Source organism: Phoenix dactylifera, unplaced genomic scaffold, assembly GCF_009389715.1.
Source record: "Phoenix dactylifera cultivar Barhee BC4 unplaced genomic scaffold, palm_55x_up_171113_PBpolish2nd_filt_p 000430F, whole genome shotgun sequence".
In the NCBI taxonomy this organism is placed as follows: Eukaryota; Viridiplantae; Streptophyta; class Magnoliopsida; order Arecales; family Arecaceae; genus Phoenix; species Phoenix dactylifera.
In genome coordinates this window covers 69,238-94,865 of record NW_024067866.1, presented here as the reverse complement: position 1 = coordinate 94,865, position 25,628 = coordinate 69,238, and the positions used below count along the sequence as shown (strand labels likewise).

The 25,628-nt window shown below is 35.4% G+C and overlaps 1 protein-coding gene across 2 annotated transcripts; it reads left to right on the top strand.

The window, feature by feature from the left end:
* On the top strand, positions 1 to 25,628 carry LOC103724063 (DCN1-like protein 2). Of its 2 annotated transcripts, XM_008815212.3 has the most exons (12): positions 54 to 211; positions 975 to 1,036; positions 7,570 to 7,706; positions 16,071 to 16,129; positions 20,962 to 20,985; positions 21,901 to 21,983; positions 22,093 to 22,157; positions 22,412 to 22,461; positions 22,857 to 22,958; positions 23,285 to 23,344; positions 24,680 to 24,793; positions 25,310 to 25,628. In XM_008815212.3, the coding sequence occupies exons 1-11, from the start codon at positions 209 to 211 to the stop codon at positions 24,788 to 24,790; spliced, it is 756 nt and encodes a 251-aa protein (XP_008813434.1). In that variant the 5' UTR covers positions 54 to 208; the 3' UTR covers positions 24,791 to 24,793; positions 25,310 to 25,628. The 2 variants fall into 2 exon arrangements, with proteins under 2 accessions (XP_026656159.1, XP_008813434.1); XM_026800358.2 differs by lacking the exon at positions 25,310 to 25,628 and having other exon boundaries at positions 1 to 211; positions 24,680 to 25,087.

Sequence of the window (25,628 nt, the reverse complement as noted above, 5' to 3'; positions counted from 1 at the left end):
ATGAAGGGTATTATAATCATTGAGGGGAAGGAATCGGGTCCCTGGCGACAAGCTGGTTCGGAATCTCGTAAGCAGAGCGCAAAGGGGAAAGAGAAAGGGGGGGAGAGAGGGAGGAAGGAGGACACTTCCAAACCCTAATTCTCCTCTCTCCGACGCCCTTTCGAACGATTGCTTTTCGGATTTCTAGGGTTTCCGCAACGAACTCAGGATGGTTAGGATCATGAGATTTTTTTTCTTTATTCGGTTTTTGGTCAGGGATTGCTGATTGTGTGACTGTTATTTTTCTCCCGTTTTTCTTTATTCTAACTAAGAATTCTTCTCCCTTTCCCCTGATTTTTAGATATTTATTTGCGGCATGCAGTTATCTATAATTTTGTTTTTCTTTTTAAGCAGTGTTATTGCTTGGGAGTTCCTTTTTTGTTGAATTTGATGAATGATATATATAATTTTAATAAATTATTGTTAAATTCTGTGTGTTGGTGCATCATCTTCCTAACAAGAATTCTGAGCTATCTTCAAAGTTATTTATATGCTATTGCTTGATTACAAATTGTTTGAGGAAAAATAAAAAGGCGAAAGATTTTTTCTGCAGTCAAAATAGTTATTCTTTACAGGAAGCTTGGAGTTTTTGATAGTTAAAACTTCAATTCAATTGCATAAAAAACCATACAGTTCAATTTGAAGCTGTTTTAAGTAATTAAAATCAAAAGAACATATTGTTTTGCTGAGTTACTTTCTTGCTTTGATTACGTTGATTCCTTTGTTATCTTTTTTTTTTTCTTGTTACAAATGAATGAGCTTGGTTTGATCATGGGGTTGCAAATAATCTGGATATGAACTATACTATGGGCTTGAACTCTGTTACTAACGTTTGGAAAAAAAAAAGACAGGCTGTTATTGTCTGTTCATGGCTAGATCTCTTAAATAGAGGGAGTTCTTACTGTTCTCAATCAAGTCGTGTGTATTGTTGACAGCATAAATTGGGAAGAGGACACCGTGACAAAGTTCAGCAATTCATGGCAATAACTGGAACCAGGTATACTTCTTGATGTTTAATTGATGCATGTTTTCAGACTTCTCAGTCTTACATTTTTCTTTGACTTTGCTTATGGGCACAGATATGTTGGGATCAACCGAGATTTCTTATAGTCGGGTTATATTGGCATTATTACTGGCTCTTTACTCATGGATGTGTTATCATCATCTAACATGGATCATTACTGAAGATTCAACATGAAAATAGTACCTGCACTGCATCTAAATTAGATACTTGGGAAGTGGGATAACCTTGCAATTGCTTTATAATATTTTGTATACTTATCTCTCACAACGAATCTGAAGATATAGGGATGGAAGGTGAAGAGTCTGGCATAATATGCAAACTCAATCATTCCACTGATTTCTTGCTCGTTAAATTCATATCTGTGGGTCAAGGTGCTTAATGTCATATCTAGTAACCATTCGTCCAACTAGTGTTATGCTTAACTCTGATGCCTTTAGGGGCGAGGACAAAATTCTAACTCTTTTTTTGTGGTGGGGTTTCTAAGAACAATGAATTGACATGATTATAACAGTTTTTTGGGCATAGAGTATCGATGATCTGAAATTATCTTAAGTTATTATAATTTTTGATATGAAAAAATTATTACAAATGAATTTTAAAATTTATTTTTAATCTAGATTATTCTTATTTTCGGATGGTCACTAGAAAACATAATGCCTTATGACAGTAAAGTAATTGAGGAATTCATTTTCAAGTACTTGTTTTTTGTGTGTTTAAACTGTTGAATGCGTGGTATTATCAAATCATGATGGCCAAAATAGTTACATAATGGATAATATACATGTGTCGATTGCAATTGATCAGTATTTCTATTCTATATATATTTTCTACATAATTGAGGTTTCATGTAATTGTTGTAAGTTGTAACAGTTAGTATTCAAAGCACACTATATATGACAATTTATCTTATTATATAATGTTTAAGCCTTGAAGGCTGGCCTCCAAAGTCTGAAGCCTCACATTATCTCGTGGTCCCATGCCAAATTGTTAAGGTTTTCTTTTTCTATGGATAATAATGTCATGCCAGTTTGAACGTTTAAAAGCATGAGATATCTGCTCTTAGTTTTATTGGTATAAGTGGATTCAGCCTGTTATTTGTCTTAGCATAGCTTGATGGTCTTCTGCTAGATTTTGGGGTTGGGTGGGCTGAGCATGCCTAGGTTTTAGTGGTTGTACAAAGGATTTGGACAACTTTATCTTTGTAGGTTTTTTTTTTGTTTTGGTTGGGGGCGGGGTGGGGAGGGCTGGGCGTGCATTGCTCGCTACAACTCTCCTTGTCACAGCCTTTGGATGCCTTATATCTTGCTCAAGCATGGTTTCCCTTGATTGCTTCAAGCAAAGAACCTTTTTTTTACTTTTTACAGATAGAGCTCCGCTCCCTTACTCTATTACTCTAAAGACCTGTTGATTTCATTGAGATTTTCCTTTTGATGACCTTATTTTGTGTTTGCTTTGGTATGGTTATTTCTTTACAACATTTCATTTTGGTCTTAATTTGAGCTGGAAATCCTCCTATTTCGATTATTTATATAATTGTTTATATGTTTTGCATTGAAAAACAAGGAATTGTAAGGGGATATTATGATGTGTCTAAAGATGAATTCAGATGCATATATTATTTAATATTCACAATTACGGAGCCAAATTGTACTGAATGCGTGCTGATTTGGTACTGATTCAATGTTTTTTTTGCCTTTTTTATTTTTTTATTTTTTTTTCAATTTTTTGATCTTTAAGGTTATTCTAAGATTATGGATCCTTAAATTATGATTTTAAGGGTGTATTGCTCCTGAGAGACCATGTAATTGCTTAACGAGGATGGAATAACTGTTGGATGATTAGGACACCCCATCTTTAGAGATAAAGAAGCGTGAGTTTTTTGTATGTCATATGCGTACTTTGTTTGAAAGATTTTCAATAGTTTTGGTAGATGGAAAAAGAATTGTGAGAAGCGATGTTCCTTTTAGAAGGGCAGAATCAAAGTATAGTGTTGAACAAATAGGTGTAACTATCGAGTTCAATGGTGGCAAACTTAATGGAGTTGATGCAATTATAGTTATTAAACATAGATTTGTAACAATTAAACATAGATAATGCATATTTTTGAGCTCTAAAATACATATATTAAATTGGTTTGAATTACCAAATACGTAACTACATCTAGTCTCTGATGGAGTATAGATGTCACTCGTTGACATTAGGATCTTGTTTGTAGTCAACGCCTTGGACATGACTTCGATCCAGGTACTGAGCCCATATTAGCATTTGATAATATGAACATATTGGATAAACAGACTGGTCCCGATCCTTTGTGCGATACTAGGCTAGCCATCCCGTTCTTATTTGAGCAAAGATCATGGCACTAAAAATCTGACTCATAATCTAGTTGAAACTATAGAGCAGGGTCTGCCAAACTGGGCCGAACCGCCTGGTTCAAGCAATACCGAGCCGATCCGGTGCGAAACTGGGTCGGTTTGGCAATCCTATTCGATTCCTGCCAGAACCGCTATTGGATTGGCTGGAATCTGTCCTTTACTGACTGGATCCAGCCGGTTCGGTGCCCAAACTGGCTAGTTCGCACCGGATCAACCTGGTTTCGAATTGGATTGGGTATGGCATTATTGTCACTGCATTAGGTGGCATTGGGAAGGCTCAAGAGGACCTTTCTAATGCAATTTGAAAGCGGCTCCACCGCTTCTCCGTGCCAAAAAAATCTGTGAACAACATCAACTCAGGCTATCAGAAGGAAGATCCAAGGCTAAATAAGGTGTGCTTTCTCTTTTCTATCTCCTTTTTTTGAGGCTTGAAAAGATAGCTTAAAAATTGCAAATAAGAGAAGATTATGCCAAAATTTTTGATTTGGGCTTATTTTTTTATCTGTTGTAGATTTACGGATGAAGTACACGCTAACATAAAATTTTTTAATTCTTGGATTATATATATTTTTAAAAATTAAAATATCTTTTTGGATTCTAAAAGGATAAATTTTAAATATAAATAAAAAATAAAAAATTATAAAATCAAAAATGTATTTAGGAGCATGCAAGCTACTCTTTATAAAAATTGGTGTCTATTTATTCAACTTTTGATTCGATCATGCACGTAGTGGCCTAGGTCTAAATTTAGAAAAAAAATGAGAAATAAGTAGCCTTTGATGCATGCTCGAGGGCCTATAAAATTATTTGTAGCATCCATTATTATGTTCTACATGAATCTGAGCTGAATTTAATTATTTTAAATATTAATATTTATTAATTATTTTTAAATTTAAAAAATAATATAAAATATATAAATAATATAGAAAATTAAAAAAAATAGTAGTACGTATTACAGAATTCAAAAGTAATTTTTGAGGTAAAAAAATCATATTTTTTGAATTTATGATATTTAAACATATTTTTAAATTTAAAAATTATTAAAAATATATAAATAAATAAATAAAATTAGGGTGATAAATTTGATGTATGTTTTAAGGTAAAGAAATATCTATGTCGTAAATTAATTTTGCTATTTTTAAATAATTGATAAACTGACGTACTTGATAAACCTGCAGGAATAGAGGTATAAAGAAAAAATAAGGATCGAGTGCGTGACATTGGCTGGGACCATGGGTAAATGCTCTTGGGCCGGCATCATTGGAGAGGTAACCGGGTTGAAGCAACACTTAGTTGGTGGTTATTTTGACGTATTTATGTGCCGAAAATATCTACAGAAGGATCGACAGCTGATGAAGAAACACTTCACTGATTTTAAAGTAGTGAAAAAAAGGATTGCCAAGAAGAAGGCAGAGATGGACCATCAAGTGGTAGAGCCATATTTCTATCACTCTAGAAAGATAGAGGAGGCGTCTGCTCTAGATGACGAGGAGGCACAAATCCAAGCTGTAATGCAGGCGAGTCTGGATGATCAATGGCGGCATGATGAGGTGGCCAGGCATAGGGCTCGATTTGGACCCTTGTACTGTGAGTCGGGCTCCGATTTTATGAGCAGCAGGCCAGATCCAGAGTTCAGAAGGACCATCTCAGTCAGAGAGGCCGTCAGCAGAGGCGATGGGCAGATTGCATCCATGCTGGAGGTTTTTGGTAGCAGAAAGAAGTCATTTAGGGATATTCCACCACCAGCAACAATTCATGATTTAGATTTATGTCTTTTTCAGCAGAGATTCAAAGCAGCAAAAGATTGACTCAATGCTGAAGAAGGATAAAAAGAAGAATATGTGGCGAGCTATTGGATCTTAGTTCCACTTTAGCCATATCCTAATGCCATTCAGACTGCCGGTCTCGGCGTAGATCCTCCAGGCCCGAAGGATATCTACAATGAGCTTTTTGACAATAATAAGATAGGGCTAGAGAAATGGATTGTCCCCGACAAAAGCAAATGACTCATATATGGACTGACTGTGATGTGTGATGGTTGGACCGATCCTACTAAGCGGAGCATCATTAACTTTCTGACACTGTGATATGAAATTTTTTTTCTGCAAGTCGGTTGATGCTTTTGATCAGGTGCACGGCGCGACTTATATTCTCACTTATGGAGGAGGTGATTGATTAAGTAGGAGAAGAATGTCGTGCAGATCATCATTAATAATGGGCCGTAATATAAGACCATCGGAGAGATTTTGACTACATTTTCTGGATTTCATCTGATGTACATTGTATCGATCTTATGTTGATGGATATTGCGAAAATTCGTAGGGTGCAACAGACAGTGGAGACAACCTAAACTATCACCAAGTATATTTATGACCATACGTGGATCCTTTCACTGATGAGGAGGTATGCAGGAGAAGAGATTTGGAGACTAGGAGTCACACGGTTTGCTACTAAGTTGTACTTGATAGCCTTCTTAAGAAGAAAGTAGCCTTACGTCAGATGGGCTTTTTGCAAGGTATGTCGAACTAGTACCAATAGGCGTACCGATCGGCTACCGGACTGGTTCGGCGCCGGTTTGGACCGAACCGATTCGGTACCAAATCGGTACCACTGGTTCGGTCTGGTTTCTAATTCTGCACGCTTTTTTTTGGAATTCTCTCTTTTCGAACTTTTCTATGAATTTAAGTGTAATTTGATTTTTTTTGTTGTTTTTTTTTATGTTTTCTGATGTTTCTATGATTTCGGTTTAAGGTTGATAATGCATTAGCCAAAAAGTTTCTGATGTCTTTTTCTATGTAGCCAAAAAGGATACAGTGCGTGCACTACGACAAAAAAATTTGGAATCGATGCGAACCAACCGGTTCACACCGGTTCCTAGCCATACCGGATGGAACCGTTTGGTTCCGTCCGCTACGCAACTAGTATCGACCGGTTCTATGAGGTCGGAACCATTTTTTAAAGCCGAATCGGACCGGTCAAAGATCAGATCGGTTCGGTACGGGCCAGTTTAGCATTTCTTGGCTTCCTGTATCACATGATCGAGAGGGCAAAGACCTGGGAGTACATTGAGGCTGATCCAATGCATGCTTAGGAGTACATTGACATTATTGAGCAGTGGTGGGACTACTAGATGGGTAGAAACTTGCATCTAGCAGGTAAGCAAGAATATTGAAAATTAGACTGCTCCTATATTTGTTTAATTTTACTAAAACAATAACGCACTCTATGTGTAGCATACTATCCGAACCCTCGGTTTCAGTACATTGTATTTAGAATCGATATGGATGACGAACTTTTGACCGCTCTCTGTAATGTGATTTACAAGATGGAGCCAGATCTAGAAGTCGTAAACTTATATCTAGAAGAGGCAAGTTAATTTAAGGGACGTGTAAGTTAACTGATATCTTCTATCATTAATATAGTACAACATAGTTCTTTTCAACAGACCAAAATATTTAGAGAGGGCAGCAACAACTTTGGAGTATCGACAGCTGTCGTAAGTAAGAAAAGTATGAATCGAGGTATGTTACACATTAGGAGGACATTTACATAGTATTAGATAGTTACTAATATGGACATTCTTGTTGATCCTTACAAAGAATGTCTTTCGTTAGTTGTATCGGCAGCTTTCCCAATGTTTGTTGTCTTGGATATTCTTGTTGATCTTCACAAAGAATGTCTTCGTTAGTTCTAGCAATGACATGAACATTTTCTGATACTCGTCCAAACTTTGCACCTTCAAATTGTATATTTTTTATTTTCTTTCTTCCCTAGTCTGTATAGAATGTAGGTTTGATCCTCTATGAGAAATGTCATTCCTGCTTGAAGCTTTTACATGAATTCTCTATCATTATAGTCCATAAAAGGAAATTCTTCTCCCTTTTGTGATTGATACTAAAGTCATTCTTAATTTCAAATTTCCAAATTCTTAGATGATTTGAGGCATTCAGCATGGTTGTTAATATTGTCTCAATTTATATAGTGATTTGATGCCTGTCTTGTGCATGACCAGAGTGTGCTAGAGTATGTGTTGAATATTTAGTTAATTTCAGTTATTATTTTGCGAGTGGTATGCAATATTGTTTTCCAATGTTCTGAGATCTTGTAAGTCATGTTGTTGCAATGGTGCAGTGAGAAGGTTGCTCTTCAATCTTTGAAAGCCAGTGATTGGCATTTGGAGGGGGCTTTTGACTTTTTCTATAGCCAACCGCAAATTAGAGCAGTGACTGACTCTAGACATCTTGAAGAGCTTTACAATAGATACAAAGGCAAGTTATGTGACTTACAGTCTCTCACATTTGAAGAAATATTATATTCTGTAACTAGTTCTTAGAATTCCTCTAGTGCATAAATATCTGGATTGTAATATGATAAGAATATAGAGGATTGATTTGCTCCAACCTTTTCATTCACTCTTCTTAGCTCTGGTGTAAAGATCACACCTTTGAAATTTATGATTGGCCTAAAACTCATGCTTTTGCCTTTGGATAAGCTCTTAAGCTGTTTGTATTTTGATAACTTTATGAGTCGAATGTATCTTTATATTGACATGTACCTCTGACATGAACACATCAAGCTTTGAAAAGTTTAATTAGAGCAAGACTCTCCTGAACACTTCTTGCTCTAGCTTCCATATTGCACACTTAAACATCCCTAAGAGATCAAATTGCATTAGACACATGTTTATGACTTGATAGATTGAAGTTTAATGCATGTAATGAGCTTATCTTAGGGTTTTATTGGCCTGGGTCTCTAGATGAGCCCTTTACAGGTGATGCATCATCTGTCATTTGTATTCAAGGTCATCTTGATTTCTAGAATGCCATAATTTAAACTTCTATTTTCCCATATTTTCAATGAGTACATAGTAGGCGCATCACAATGAGAAGGTAATTCACAGTTGGAAATAACAAAGGGAAGAAATTGTATCCAATATTAGCATTTAAAACAATGAATATGCACCATGTGATATAGTTTGGTGGATGACAACTTACTAGATTTTATATAAAAACATTCGGAAATAATGAAGCGAAGAAATTGTATCCAATACTAGGATTTCAAACATTCAGTATGCACCGTGTGATATATTGTGACACATGCTAACTTAATAGGTTATATATAATACTATTTGCATGACAAAACAAAATGTGTCATATGACTACGATCTGTTTGGCTATTATGTGTTTATTTTAGAGGTATTTCAAGCCAACTCAGCTTCTTAACAATGCTTAATATAAGATAGCCTTTTAATTGCTTCTTATTGTAGAACGTGTAAGACATCAACTATTTTATTTCATTTATGGTTTAGGATTTTATTGGTTAATGCTCCCATGAATTACTTGCTTATAATCGTTAATCAGCATCATGAAGTTGCATTAGTTGATGCGAACCTCTATAGTCAGCTTTCCAAGTTTTGAAGGAACTTGGCAAAGTATTTGAGATTCATGTAACAGAAAGAAGTATTAGAGGAATACATATATAGGCTGATAAATTTTGTTTAGAAGATATCATTGTAGCTGCAAATTAAGGCTTCTGATTCATTTACAATAAATTACACAAAGTTTCCGCAAAATTGCTTTAGAAGCTAGGAATATTCTACAGATTGATACAAGTAATAAAAAGGGGGTATATTAGAATATACTATTGATTAAAGCAAGTAATAGATTAGGAGGAACTTGCCACGCATTTCATGATTTCCTTTTCATGTACCTTTATGTTAAATTGTAACAAAATTGGGAAACTTGGATAAAATTTGAAAATACTGTGTTAATGTCAATAAGTTTATGAGATATATGATTGTGTGACTTGAAAAGAATAGTTATGATGTTTGTAATGATAATAAATATGAACTCTTGGTATGAAGCTCATAGGCGCTTGATGATAAGATAAGAGAGGAAAGGACAAGTAGTCTACCATGACCAAAGTGAAGGTGCCAATTTGCAGGTTCATGGAAACCTCAAACTGGAGTATCATTGTATTGTTTCCTTATGTTGTGCATGTCTCATACGAATATGCTTTTCGATTGGACTTGGTAAATAGTTTGTGGTTCAAAGATTAAATAGTTCCCTAGACTTAACCAAACCTTGTCATCTCCTCTTTATCTAGAGGTTTCAAAATCTAGGGAAATTTTGGTGGTTTGCTCCATGGTTGCATTAACTTATATTGCAATTAACAAGGTAGCACTGTGTACTCTCCCATGGGCCAGCTAGTTTTGGTGGTAGGCCTTGTTCTTACCTAAAATTGCCTTTCTCAAGTTTTACCAATGATCCTAGGGGGTTGAGCTTAGGTTGAGGGTTGTTAATTCTGTGCAATCTTTTCGAGGGGCCTTTCAGGCCAAGAATTTTACTCCATAGATCCTGTTTGATAAGAAAAGGTTTTTAGGATGACGATGATGTCCCTTTGATGGCTATTGAGATTAACATTTGTGGATCAGAGTAGCTTTTATAATACAAACTCTACTTGCTACACATGCAAAGAGAGTTATGATATGAACTTTGTATTTTGATGTTCCATTAACGTCATCGCCTTGATATAAATTTGTTGCTCAATGTCACACTATGATGTGTATTCAGCTCTCATTTTGATCGTTTATATAGCTTCATCAATTTTTGGAGTTTTGTCAAGAGGGCGAGCCTTAGCTCGATGGTAATGTTGCTCCATCGTGACTGGGAGGTTACAAGTTCAAAACACACAAATAACCTTTTTGCATGCGGGGTAAGGCTGCATATGTCTGAACTTCTCCAATCCTTGCAATGGCGAGAGCCCTGTGCACATGGTCACCATTTTTAAATTTTTGTAGGTTTGTTGACTTTTATGCCTCTCTTTTTTCTTCTCTAGCTTGTTAACTCTTATGGGTGGTGTGTCAACTAAGTGCCTGTTTGTGAAGTTTGTGCTGAATTCAGCGGGATAGGCTAGGAAGAGAGCAGCAACCAGTGGAAGGGGGAGGAAGGGGGCAGGGTTGTGGGGCTTGAACCTCATAGGATTAGAAACAAGACCTCTCAAGGTCTTTTTTTTAAAAAAATTCTTATGGCGAATTGAGGTTGCTACCCCTAGTGCAAGAAAAAAAGGAACCCTCTAAAGGTTTTTTTTAGTTCGACAGGGATGAGCCTCACTATATTTTTTTTAGTTCGACAGGGATGTGCCTCACTATCTTTGCTTTCTCTCTGCCTCTCCCCTTGGATCTAGCGGGATTTTGTCAAACTAGCCCTAAATTTGACAAGATTCTATCATATGTGATATAATACATGGGCCCATAGCCGAGATGCATCAGACTTAGGTTCAAGCCACACCACATGCAAGCACCGCCTTAGGCGGACCCATGGCACGTCGAGGAGCGGGCACTGCCTTAGGCGGTGTTGGTGGATAAGCATGGAAGGGGGGGGGGGATGGGATATTAACAGAGAGCGCCTTGTTCTTTTCTCGCACACGACCCACATTTGAACCCTAGCTTACTCCATTGCCTTCCCTGCTCTCACTTCTCTCCTTCCACCGTGCCCCATGCCCCCAACCACTCTCTCCCTCTTTATCTTTCTCATTTTCTCTCGCTGCCACGCACCCTCTCTCGCTCTCACGCACCCTCTCTCGCTCATGTGCTCTCTCTTTCTCGCTCTCTTTCTTCTTTTCTCTATCTCTTTTCTCCCGGTCTCTCTCTTTCCTCTCTGAGCTAGCCTGAGAGGGGCTTCCATTGTGCCACCTCCTGCTCTTGCCCTATGAGAGGAAAACAAGGCAAGGCTAGTGGCTCGTTTCTCCTGTTGTAACGATAATTAGCCTAGGAACCAGGATTCTGGAATTTTTGGAAAATTTTAGAAGAAAAATTTGAAATTTTGGGGATTTTAGAAATTATTGTAAAATATTAGTGTGCCATTGATTTGATATTTGTGTGTGGTTTTTGGATTATTAGGTCTCGAGGAACCTCAACAAGGTGATCATATTGTCTGATTATAGGCATTTGTGAGGTAAATAAAATTTACATTATATAACATTGGTTTAAAATTAATTGTACAAATTGATATTGTGATTCCCAAAAATAAATTGTATATGAAATTTCATAGTTATGTGGAATTTGATTTAGCATTGCAATTCTGATAAGTAACTGCATGATTGAATCATCATAATGGGATCAAACATGCAAAATTGAAATTGTTGCATGTTCATATATAAAATTCAAAAGTGGTATAGAAGAAGAAAAGAAGATTTATATATGATGATATATGCATCACCTACTCTCAGCTTGACTATGTATGGATCCGGAAGCAATTATGTGACCTACGCTCTAGGGATTAAATGTGGGCGCGTGACCCATGCCATAGGGGATGTATGTGGCTGTGTGACCTACGCCAGAGGGGTTAAATGTGGCTGCATATCCTAAGCCACTGGTAGTGAGTGCGACCTCATAATCACTGTTCTTCTTAAGGATCTTGTCGTAAGCGTTAAATATGGCTGCATGACCCACGCTATAGGGGATGTAAGTGGTCATAGTTTGGGTTGTAGAGCTAAGATGGATTAGAAATTTGATACTCAGGGTTCAAGTATACGAATATGAGTATGATTGTGAGACTGGATACTTATTTTGACTCTGATATGATGTATCAATTTGTTAGGTTGATACTATTGAAAAGATGAAATACATTATGTCAGTACATGGATGTTATTGAAAGAAAATGTTATTTACTTGTACAGATGTATCGTGCTGTGTATAATTTAAATGAATTAAATTACTTGATATGGCTTGATCCAATTATATAAAGTGAATTTGTTACTTACTAATGTTTGAAGCTCATAATCTTCACGCAGTTTTCCTAGATCGCGAGACTAGGGATTAAGTGAGTGCTAGCTTTTGGGGGAAGCTCCTTAGAGGCGAGACCATCTTGGTAATTTATAGATTTAGTTTTAGATTGTGTATATTATAGTGTCGTCTGTGGATTGTGTATGAAATGAAATACTAAAGGTTTGAGTTACAAATCTTGGAAGAAGATCTATGTGTATGACCTATAGTGGTGGTGTATGGATATATGTGATATTTTGGTTTAATAGTTTAGTTGTTTTGATAATCACTACTACCTGTTTATGAATTATATGAATTCTAGATTATGTTGGATTCATTGACAGGTGGAATGCCTTGCATGCTTATAGGGCCAACTCCTGTAAGTATGCAGCGACTGTCATGCCCTCGAATTGTAATTCTGGGGTTGGGGGCATGACATGTGACCTGCCTGTTTTCTTTCTCATAGCCAATCACAACATCAACACATGTTCATCCATGTAATGCAATGTCAAGCCTCACTAATCACTGTGAACATACATACAAAATTGTTTCTCCTTTGAAGTTGTAGGCATGGGCCATATCTCATCTAGTGTGTCATGAACCATGCCTACTTGTTTAATTCCATCTCCAATATCTTGAATGCCATCATTCATAACCAGTGCTAGATTGAAAATCCAAGAATTGAATCTTCTACACTTTCCAAATCATACTTCTCTCAATGATTACATTATTCATATGTTCGGTTGCCGATGGCATTGGAATGCCCTCATCTTTTGTTTCATTTAGATGATCCTAGAGGATGCAACCATGTTCCACCACATGGGTTTGGACAACGTCATGATTATGTGCGTGTTGGGAAGCTTAGCTTGCATTTGCTGGTCCATTGGTTATGCATTTTGTTATTTAAAACTATATATGAGGCATAACGTCGTTCATGCAAGATGTTGTCATGGGCTTATAATGAGGATCTCTACAGCTTTTCTATGTGATAAAAATGACCAGCATGTCTAGCCTTTTTTAAGGCTTAAGTTTTACTTCATTCTTCCACGTGTGCCGTATCTCGATTTTTCGAATAGTGTGACATGCTATCCTTTTTTGAGCATGGTATTTGATGGGTTGATGCCCTGTGATTATTGTCATGATGCTGAAACGCATCTTGAACTTTTAGTGGCTTTTCTGGTGGCTTGCAATGATGTCAAGCATGCATGCCAATTTGCTAGTTGAATGTTTACAAAATAATTTTAGTTTGCTATCTTCACATGAGTGAAATCACAATGTTCCAACAGTTGTGGTTCATGAATAATTCTATCCTGTTTATGGTCTGGGTTCTATCAACTGATTGATTTGACACTTGCACTTAAGTTGTATAGGTAAAATGGGAGCAACAACTGTCTTCCACTATATTAATGACCCATGTTTTATCACATCCATGGAATGTGCCAGATTTTGTACTTCGCTTATAGCTTGGTGATTGCTGAGTTATCTTGATGATCAGCACTGTTCAATTGAACTTGAACCACCATTCAGTCTGGTATTGTATGATTGACTGCCATTTCCAAGACATTTTCATGCATGCACTTCACTCCCTTGTTATCAGAAATATTTGGGATGCTTGCTGCTGAGTTGTCTTGATGCAGAAAGTACCAAATCTGAATCCTGGATTACTGGCTTTTGTTATAAAATATTTGTGCTCAAACATAATATCTTTGTAATATCTCTACATGATGGTGATGGACTATGATAGGACATGAAATGATGCAGAAGTTGGAGTAATTGATAAGAAAGGTTGACCCAAATCCCAAATTTTTTGGGATATTAGTGATCACCTTTAAATTATATTTAGCATTCTGAAATTGTATGGATGGCGGATTTAGATCCTTCGGTCTTATCACTTTATTAGTTTTCCAACTTATCAACTCTCATATGTGATAGGAGATGTTACAGATCTAAGATAATCAATTACCCATAAGAGGGCCTTAGGCCCATTTGGCATTGCTTTTGGAGGGCCAAAAAATGCTTCTTAGAGAACCATAAACTCTTTTGGGAGATTTGAAGGTGTTTGGTAAAACTTTTGAAATAGCTTTTTAGCTCATCCAAAAGCTGAAAAAGGTCTACTAAGGAAAAGCTTTAATTTTGAGCTTTTAGGCAACCCTACTTGATATAATTTAAATTAATTTTTAAGTTAACAATATAAAATATAACATAATATAATATTATAATATTATAAAACTATATTATATATAATATGATATTATGATATTATAATATTATATTTCTATCATCCTTATTATATTATAGTAATCATATTATAATAATATAATATAATTATACTACATTAATTTTATATTATAGTACTTTTACAATGTACTAAAATAATAATATCATATTATTACATTATTCTAATAACATTATATGATATCATAAAAAATATTTCTATACTTTCTAGTAAATTTAAAAATTTATTCTTTATTATATTATTTAGGTTAATTATAAATAATTTATAAATTAAGAATATTTTTTAATAAATGATAGTACAAATAGTTAGACATTTGAAAATACTATTTAACATCATTTATGATCATTTTCTAATACTAAAAGCACTTTCTCAATTTGGTTATCAAACAGATGTTAAATTTTCGTAGCACTTCAGAAATATAGTTACGAAGCAGCAAACCACTTTTTATTAAAAGCTCTACTAGTAAAAAGTTCTATAGGCAAAAGATCTACTACATGCAACAATGCCAAGTAAGGTCTTAGTTGTGTGAATTATTGAGTACTATGTCAGCCACCTTTATATTTGGTAATCTAAGTTGCCATTTTAAATTAATTATATTAAAAAAAGGAATCCCTGTTCAATCTTTTTCTATATGATCTACTATTATTCCAGTATCTTCTACGTATCATTGGTAGCGATGCGTACCGGGTATACTATAGTGTACCGATATCGAATCGGTACATAATGCAGGAGGTATACCGAGTGTTGGTATGCCGCACCGACCCCCATACCAGCTGTACCAATATTGTATGAAGATGTTACTAGTACAAGGTTTGGTATGGAGACGACGAATCTTGTTCCTAACTTTCTTCTGCTTCATAATCATTTATGGTTGCCCTGACTCTTTAAAAACAATTTAGTTAGAAAAGGGAGCACCATCATGTTTTTCAGTGCATGGTTTACCATTTATAACAGGTGGAGGTGTTGCTAAATGCTAATTTATTGATTCCCTAGTAATGAGTGATGCTATAGGGTGAACTTGATAAATAATCTATGAGGAACTTTCTTTTTTTCATGACTTACTGTTTTTGTTCATGATGCACTTCTAGATGATGAAATTGAGAAAGAAAATGCTTGGGGTGGGAGCTAGTTGGTTGAATACCTTTTCGGTAATTGTTACTTGAAGGCTATCATCCTTTTTTTATTGATTACCATATCTTTCATTAGTGCTGTTTGACTGATGAACTTGTTTTATTTGTAGAAAAAGTCTCGGGCCTATGAACTTTTTTAATCATAGTCACTGTCCATTTTGGCGGTGAATTTGTGTATAGGCAGATCAAAATCTTAGAAACTGACAGAATTATGAGCTATTTTAAAACATTGAGGAGCTGGGCACAGTGATGATCTGGAAATTTAACATTACTGGTGTTGGGTGATTTTGAACACTATCAGTCACTCAAACAAGACTATCCTCTATGTTATGTTTTAGATATTGAGTTTCAGCATTGGCTACATTGTCACTGAAGTGATAAATAAGAAATATTATCTAATCTGTTCTTTTCACCCTGTCATTTTTTTATTTGGTCCAAATTACGGGCACAAGTTTATTATGCTGAAGATTGTGATTCCAGCTAACTTCTTTGAATTTTGCAGACCCTTATGTTGATATGATCATGGTTGATGGTGTATCTCTTCTTTGCAATGATTTGCAGGTAAGTTTTGGTTAGTTGTATTCCATAAGTCTTGGTTGTATTTTCTTGTGTGCTCTCATTTTATGTGTTTTTTCTAACTATGCTTTGACCTTCTGCACCAAGTTATGTATAAATTTGTCAGTTGTTTTAGATTCTCTAAATATTATACAAGTTTTGATTTATTTAGTAATTCTTAATTCCCCTTACCCTCCAAAGCTGAGCTTTCTGATGGGATAGAAGCCCACAAGTTTGATATTATCTATGCGATCTTTCAATGAATTTAAGAATATAAAGCAAGTATACAAAAACAATAATCACAACTTACAAGTCATAAGGCAGAAAACAAAAAAAAAAAGGCAAACCAAGAAAATATTTAGAAATTTTCTGTTGAAAAACAAAAAAATTGAAGTATATATTCTCCTCCTCCTCCTCCTATCTATTGCTCTTTTTCATGACCTGCTGTTGTTTTAGAATGGATCTTATCCATGTATGTAAAGGAAATCTGAGTGGATTTCTGATTGGGATAGTTGGCATTGTTGGGATGCTTGTGGATAAAATCTGTTGTTTCCACTTGAAAATACCTGAGCCGGTATCTCAGCCAAAATATAGCAGGCAGTCTCTGGTAGGATAAAAAAACCTATACCTTGGTCCAAACTATTTTGTCTGATATAGACTGATATATCCCGATGTACTGACTGATATGCTATCAAAAGATTGGCTGGGTTTTTCAATTTTGCTTTCTACAATCTTAAATTTAAATTTTAATCACTAAAAAAATCAAATAATTATATTAAGATGGAAGTTAATCAGGGTCTACCATATTAACTGGGATATCAGAAATCTTGATTCCTATAGTATCAGTTGGGATCTCTGAAATCTTGGCTTTTTCCTATTTTTAACAAATTTCTTATCTCAGCCGAGATAACCCGAGATCCTGCTCCATCTCGGTATCAGACAATTTCTGGGATGGCTGAGATCTCTTTAATTAAAAATATTATTTGTTAGGGACAATTCCTGCAGACAATTGGGTTGTTAATTTTCTCTTTTTTTTTTTGCTTTTTCTTTTGGTGGGTAGCAGGGGGTTTTTACCCTTGGTTGTTTTGGTGATGTCACCAAACATGTGTAACATTTTACTTAACATCTTACTGGTAAAAATCCATTTTTCTTTCACAAAAGAGGTAGAAGACCTGAATGGCAGGAGTACATAAGACTTTGCCATGCAGATTATGAAAAATGGGGTTTAGTGGCCCAAACTACACACCAAATTCGCATCGTATTATTGGTGATTCTTCGTGAGAACATAATGTGCTTCATCCATGCAGCATAGCATCCCACTTGCACCAACTAGTGTACCTGCATCAAAGGGGTGGTCAAAAACCTGGAACACCTCATGGAACTTGAGCTCTTGACTACCTGCTAAGAAGGTGGTGTTTGAGACAATGCATCTTTCAGATTGTTGGTGAATTGCATTGTCTTCAAGTTCTTAAAAGTCTAGATTATTAACTACCATAACTCTTGATTCCTATAAAAGTCCAAATATCTAACATGGTCGATATCCGAATGCTGTATTTGATTTGGTTGACAACTTTTTCATATTGTTTATTATTGGTAGGAAGTCTGCCAAGGGGTCCCATTGTAATGGGAAAAGTATTGTGTGATGATCAACAATGATGCTTGCTTAAAAAGCTTATGATATTTAGATTGTATATTTATTAGATTATGTTACTAATATTAGGTTGGAGAGTGTCAACCCAACATGTTGTTGGTTAGATCCATTCCTACTAGTTGAGGCTCCACTGGGTGTTCCCATCTTCGAAATACAAAATCTTACCTAAGCTTACCCTTGAATAGACACATTACTTTGTGGCGAAATACCCTTGATGAATTTTGATTGGGCCACATAATAATTATGCTTGACATGAATATGATGTAGTTCTGGTGGACGTTTGAGGATTGCTTGTGAATAAATAGATTTTAGTTTGGTTGAAAACAGAAAGAGAAGAATTTAATAAAATTGAAGGAGAAAGGAAAAAGATGGGATATGGAGAACAAGGGAGGAAGGGCCTACAGCTTTCTTTCTCTCATTCAAATTCCCAGCTTATCTGTCCAATCAACCCTCAAATAGCCAGTCACTCCCCATCTTTTAATGGCTTCAATCAGCTATTTTTTTGGTTCCTAATAGGTTTTTTCGAATAGAAAACAATTAGCCAGCTAACATCCATGGGAACGGTGTGGTCAGTCTCTTGTTGATTCTTTTATTTTAGTTGGGCTGTGGAAAAGGAAAGTAAATTTAGACCTATTGGGTGCTGGATTCTAATTTATTTGGGCATCCATTAGACCTGAACTACTGACCAACTACAGGAAATAATAATCTGTGCTGTTAGGCATCCAAAACCCTTCCGACATCTACTTAACAAATCTGAAACTTAAACTGGAAGATAACATAAGGGAACAAAACTTCACTCATGTCCAAGAAAAGGGCTGGTCAAATCTTTAAAGTTGACCTTTTTGTTCAGTGGAAAGGGGTGGCTAAATGCCTTGTTCTTCTGCTTTGCTGCTTTTAGTTGTTCCAAGATCTAACCAGATCGATTTGCACCTTAGTGGAGCTGTAAAAAACCATGAGAATAGTATGACATGGTATAATTACTGTGTGACTTTCCCTTATCCAACGTATAACAAAATTGAGACATTTTAATACCAATGATTTTTTAAGCCAACTTCTGTTTCATGAAAAAGATAAATCAAGCATTTGGCTACTACAATTAATGTCATGACCTTAATTTAAGAAATAACAATAACTCTTAACTCCCTTTCTAATTCTTCATTTTGTACTAGATTTGAACCTTGTTGCAACTGATTTAATTGGAAAAACTATTGAGTTCAGCTGCTTTATAACTACTCGGCAGTCTTGACTAATTGTAATGAATATCCCCCTGTCCCAAGAAAAAGAGCACACACAAAAAGAAGACCCCCATGAGCAAAAGGAGTAATGTGAAGTTTTGAACAATGCTGGATTCCTAAGGCAGTTCTTTAATTTGAATTGTAATTAATATTTATTTTATTGGTTTTTGCATCCTTTCTATTTTGATTTTATTTTACCTGTTCTCCCTTATTCTCTTTTTGACCTTCTGAATCAGACTTGGGTAGACTGGGCTAATCAGTTTGGTTTTAGACCATTGATTTTCAGTCTTTTGGAAAGTACATGAAAATAAGTTTAATAACCAAAATCTTCACTTCCGTGTTCCTCTTTGCATGTGTGAAACCTTCTGTTGCACTCATTTAGGGCAGCGTTGGCTCTCTTTAGAAGTTAAAGCCTGTAAGGTTGGACCCAGAGGTGCTCGATAAGCCACTTTGGAGACAAATGACTGGAATGACAATTTACTGATACCACGCATGCTTGATGACAAAGCAGCAGAAACATCATGTTAAGATTCTAAACCTTACAACAACCATGAATAGCCATGTGTCAACAGTCTAATGCTTAATATTAATCAAAATTTTCTTTGTAGTGTAAATTACAAGCATACATCATATACATGACCTTGAATATCTTGGTTTCTTTATAGTTGCCAAGATTGAACCTCTAGGTTATGTCATGGTTTCTGTTTCTCAAATTTGTACTCATGGTATGTTGGACCAACCCGAACCAGGCGGTACGGAATGTACCATACTATATCGTTCGGTACCGGTGCCCGGTACAGGCGGTGTACTGACACTTGGTACACCAAAAAAAAATCCGTATCATACTGTACCGATATTGTGCTAGTATGGCATTGGTACGGGGTCCGGTACTGAGACGGCGAACCTTGTTTGTATTATGTTATTAATTTTTTTTCCTCCCTATTCCCGTTAGCACGCAAATGCACTATGAAAACTCTTGCCTGGCGCCTACGATCCTGTTAGCTGTAGTTGTCATTTAGCTGGATGGGCGTGTAAAATTGCATTTGGTAATGAAGAGAAATATTTGTGCATGTGTCCAACACATAGCAGAATAACATTAAACCACATCTGGAAATGTTTCCAAGTCTAAGATAGCTTCCATTCTGTGGAAAAGGAATCAGATATTTGAAATCCCAATAATCAAGATTGTGATAGTCATTATTCTGAAGTCTAGTGGATGAGTCCATTCACCATTTCTGATGAAAATGTGTGTTGTTATTTATCCTTAAGTTCTCTTCATCTGAAAGGTCATTCTTTGTATGCATGCGTACATGCACGCGTGTATGCATATCCTATTTGGACTCCAGACATATGGAAAACTACATGATGGAGGTGTCAAATTTCTATTTATGTTGGTAGATATATAATGTTGTCCTGATTGGTCCGTAATCATATTGTTCAGTCTGTGACTATAATTGCAAGCGTGATATGCCATACTGGTCCAAACTGGGCAGTACGGGATGTACCGTACCGGTACCGGTACGGATGGCGTACCGGCACTCGGTATGCCAAAAAAATTTCGTGTTGTACTGTACCGTACCGACACTGTGCTAGTGTGGCACCGGTACGGGGTTCGGTACCAGTACGGAGAACCTTGAGTGCAAGAGATTGTATGCATGCTATTAGTTGGAGTGCTCTTTCTTCTACTTTCTAGTTGTATATGACAAAGGAGAACCATCAAGATAAATTACTTGAAGTAATCTTTCACTTTCCCTCTAGTTAGATATTTTGTGAACCAAAAAAAAAGACTATGGTACAAAATATAATTAACCAGTGCAGCATTTATGTATACTTGGTTTTCCTGAACCATGCAGCTAGAAGTTCTATTTTCATCATTTGAGTGTTTATTTCATTCTTTCTTATAAATTCTCCACATGGCCATTGACGCTCTTCTTTTCATTTTTCTCATGCAGGTGGATCCTCAAGATATTGTAATGGTGCGTACATTTCTAATATGAGCAACTTCTTTCTTTGAATAAATTATGCTATTCTTAGCCAACAAATATAAATGGTTTTTATGTTGGACTGCTATGATAACGACTGTAACCAAGCTGGTAATTACGCAATGTGGCAACTTTATTTTTCAGATGCCTTTGCATTAACATGGTAACTTCCCAGGCATACTAAATTTCCAAAAGAAATTCTCTATAACCATGTATGAGTATTTGGATTTTAAGTAGAATCTGGAAGCTTTTCTATGGACTTGTCTAATGAAATTTGAGGATTGAATTTCAGGATTAAGTTTTGGCCTTTCTTAGATAGTTATTTTATACATGAAAGATGACTGCGGTTTGCTATTTATCATTGTCCTTTGTGTATGTGTAATTCTATAGGAACTTTGGAAGGTTGTCTCCCTGCTTGTATTTGTCTAGACTGGTGTATCCATTAATGTAGCTTTTCCTTGCCAAGTGGTTTTCCAAGTTTCATAGCAGACCCATCTCTTTCCCCAAGTTGCTTTCATTGGGAAGTTGGCAACAATTGAAAAAGGATCATCATCAGAATTAGTGTTCATCATAAACTTTTTTTAGAACTTTTAGATCAAATTCTAGACCATGAAGCCAACCACCTGGATGTGACTAACCTTGCCAGTTAAATTAGATTGTAGCTTGACAATTAGATAGATTAGTTTTGTTCAATTGGGAACTGCTGATGGCAAATAATGATAATTAGTTAATTGGTTCTGTTAACCTGATTTACATGGATGCTTCTTCTTCTGCGCAGCAAACTTTGTCAATATGCTAGGGATGCAGTTCACATAATATTTGCTATTTTGCTTTAAAATTTTACAGTAGTCACCTTTACGTTTACCTTCTGCAAAGGTGCTATGTGGCTGTTTTCTGTGTTTGCAACAGTTGGTTGTATCCTGGCATATGAAGGCTGCCACAATGTGTGAGTTCTCTCGGCAGGAGTTTATAAGTGGATTACAATCAGTTGGGTGGGACTTTAGCACTCTATGCTGATAGTTTTTTTCCCATTTTTATATTCAATGTTTTATTATTAAAGCAATAAAGGATGCCTGCTAAAACCAAATCATCTTCATGCAGGATAGATTCAATTGAAAAATTTCGTGAAAAATTACCATCACTGCGTACTGAGCTTAAAGATGAAAGTATGTACTTTCTAAATCTTCTGGAAGTGATATGGTATTTGCTTTATTAAAATGTGTTTAGAATTTTTGCTTGTGGAGTTACAATTTAAAAATAAAAGAAAGTGAAATCATATAGTACAAGTTGATGCAAATGTGTTTTTGGTGCTTGGTGAATATTTTCCATGTTTACACAACTTTATTTTGCAAAATGACTTCCATTGGGTGGAAAAGTGATATTTATTAGATTGATGTTTGCTTGGTTCTCTGTCATACAGATAAATTTTGTGAGATATACAACTTCGCATTTGGTTGGGCTAAAGAGAAGGTATAAATTAGTTGTTTTCGATTATAATCTGTTTTTCCTCTTAATGTCCTTGATCAGCTTTAGCTATTGATACAGTTAAAAAGGTTACTGAATGATTGATGATTTTATGTCATTTCCATGTTAATCATATTTTCCTTGGCCCTTGATTTTTCTTTTTTTGAAAAAAATGAATGATTAATCCCATCAACCAATTGTGAAATATAGTGATCCTTAATAAGAACTGTAACTCAATGACTTAGTAAGAGGTAATGAATTTTTAAAGAACAGAACAAATTGTGATGAGTCAGCCAAGTGAGAACAACGATTGACGAATTTGTGGAGCTTACATTCTTCTGTTAATCATGTCACTGCTTTCTGTTTTTGTCTGAGTTTTTTACATGCTGTGATAATTGCAGGGTCAAAAATCTCTGGCACTGGATACAGCTATTGGCATGTGGCAGTTACTTTTTGCTGAAAAGCATTGGCCCTTAGTTGACCATTGGTGCCAGTTCTTACAAGTAGGGCTTTTACCTTTTCCATTTAATAAATTTTGCTGCATGATTCCGTCAATTCAAATTTCTTTTATGAGAACGAAATTTAAATTACGTCGTATTTTTGCATCAACATTAATATATATAATAACTTACCTATTTTGATATATGATTTCTTGGCTTGATATAATATATATTTCCAAGTTTGTAACTGTAGAATACACTTATAGTGATTCTGCTGCATGCTTTGGCTGCACTTGCCTTTACACTTGATCCTTCTGGATGCATTTCTACTTTGTTCATCTAATTTCCAAATTACATTATCTAATTTCAGCACAAACTTTCTGATTCAGGTCAGGCATAACAAGGCAATCTCAAGGGACACCTGGTCTCAGCTATTGGAATTTGTCAAGGTACATGCAAATTGTTTGTTGAATATGTTTTTTCCAGTCTGATATCACAATTTATTTCTGTAATTACAGTAGGATACTCTAGGGCAATCCATGCAGATGGGGACATGCCTATAAAGGGCACATCCCATACAATCTCACATAGCAGGTACTCGCAAGCACCTATGCCTGCACAAGTTTTCCTGGAGCATGTGTTCTTTGGATTACAGCCTGCATTTGCTGGAGTTTAATTATAGGCAAACAGATGAGATATATCTAATTGTAATCTTTTTCATAATTTATAAGTTATTTGTTGGTACCTGGTACATAATATGATAAAAGTTACCTACTTCACATCCATATGTAGTTAGTTCTACTGTAGTGCATATATGCTGATATGGATATGTCTGTAATATATTTTAGAGTAAATTAAAAAAACCCTCTAAGATTAGGGATAAATTGCACTTACACCCAATAATTTGAAAAACCTACACTTACCTCTTGAGGTTTATTTTTATCCAAAACATTAACCCATATATCTTAACAGAAAATTAGTCAAACTGTTAACTTTAAATGGAAATCAAATGTCATATCAAAAAAAAAAAACCAAAATAACTTTAAGTGATAAAACAACCACAAAAACATAAGAAAACGTGTACCTTCTCTCCACTTAAGTGCAATTTTGACTTTTCATGTAAAATAAACAGTTTCACTAATGCCATTAATTTAACTGCGTATAAGTATAGGTTTTACAAACTATTGGGTGTAAGTGTAATAAATGTAAACCTTAGGGAGTTTTTTTGTGATTTACTCTATATTTTATTTAACATATTTATTGGTTGTAAAAATTCTTAATAATTTTTAAAAACTGCAGTGGAACTGCTAAACCTGAAACTTAGAAACCAGTTTTTAGACCTTGTTGCATGTGTATAAAAGCATGTACAATATTTCTATTTATAGAACATACATGAAAGCATGTACAATATTCTATTTATACAACATACATGATTTTGTTGTTCTGTTTACAATGTATGTGCTAGTTGGATGCACATCTAGGATTAAGTTTATTTCATATTTTACTATTCATTTTTCTAATTTGATTACATTTGAATTCTTTTTTCCTATTTATAATCGTGTTTTATTACAAGATCCATAGGACCATAACTGTTGTTCATTATCTTGTTTCGGATGAAACAATCCATTGATATGCTTGAAAATGGGAGCTTTTTGCCCCTGTAACGTAAAGATTCTCTGAGCTTTTTGCCCCTGTGACGTAAAGATTCTCTGCTCGTTTTAGAACTTAAGGTATATTTGTGTGTGTGTGTGTGTGTATTCTAATTTGTTTCTTGTTCGGTGCAGACAATTGATCCTCAACTATCCAACTATGATGCAGAGGGTGCGTGGCCTTATCTGATTGATGAATTCGTGGAGTACTTATTCGAGCATGGGATCATCCAGCGTAAAAATTGAAAGGTAGTTGAGAAATGCATTGGGGCATTGGTCATAGCACACAAATGTACATCATTATCAATTTCGTTTCAATGTCTAAATAACCATAATTTGGCACTGGTTGCTCATAAATCTCATCAGTTGCTGCATAAAATTGACTTCACAAAAAACACTGATGCAACATTGGAAACTTGTGTGAATCTGAGAACCTGGTGATGGAAGAAAATATTCTACTCGTCTGGCTAGTCCAGTGAGTATATATTATTGGTATTAGTGATTCAACAATGTCCATGGTTACCATATGGTGATTGACTTTTACTATCATTTGGTAATTTTTGGTCAAAGCTGCTTGCGGTCATTTTTAATTAAAAGATGGGAACATTTGCGTAACTGTTAAGAAAAAGTAAGAGATGTTGATTTGGGAGATGTTACGTTCTTTCTCTTTCATATCAAAATTACCATTATACCTTCTTTTCCTATCACATCAAAATCTCTTCTTGGGTGTCAAACCACCCTATTCATAATTAATCTGCTGTGCAGGTGCCAGATGTGACAATATGAACCTTTTGCTCCAATAAGTGCAATTGATGGAATGCTGTAATTCAAATTAAAATGTTTATTTTTGATACTGGAAGATCTTGGATGGGTATATAAGTCCAAGATTCCTGTTCCTAGCTGGTTTATTATCACCTAACGGATTGCATGGAATAATGTACATAGATAAGCCGGTATAGCACTCATGGTATGCTGCATAATTTTTACTATTTTCGAGCATTCAGGTCGGAGGCTAAAGCCAGGACATCTCATTTTTATAGGTCATTTACTTGATTATGGATCTGCTAAAATGAAACCATTCTTG

Bases quoted from the DNA above. Each gene is read 5' to 3' on its own strand.
- LOC103724063 (XM_008815212.3), top strand. The intron at 22,462-22,856 runs GTATAAATTAGT...TGATAATTGCAG, and splicing joins TTGGTTGGGCTAAAGAGAAG to GGTCAAAAATCTCTGGCACT. The intron at 22,959-23,284 runs GTAGGGCTTTTA...TTTCTGATTCAG, and splicing joins ATTGGTGCCAGTTCTTACAA to GTCAGGCATAACAAGGCAAT.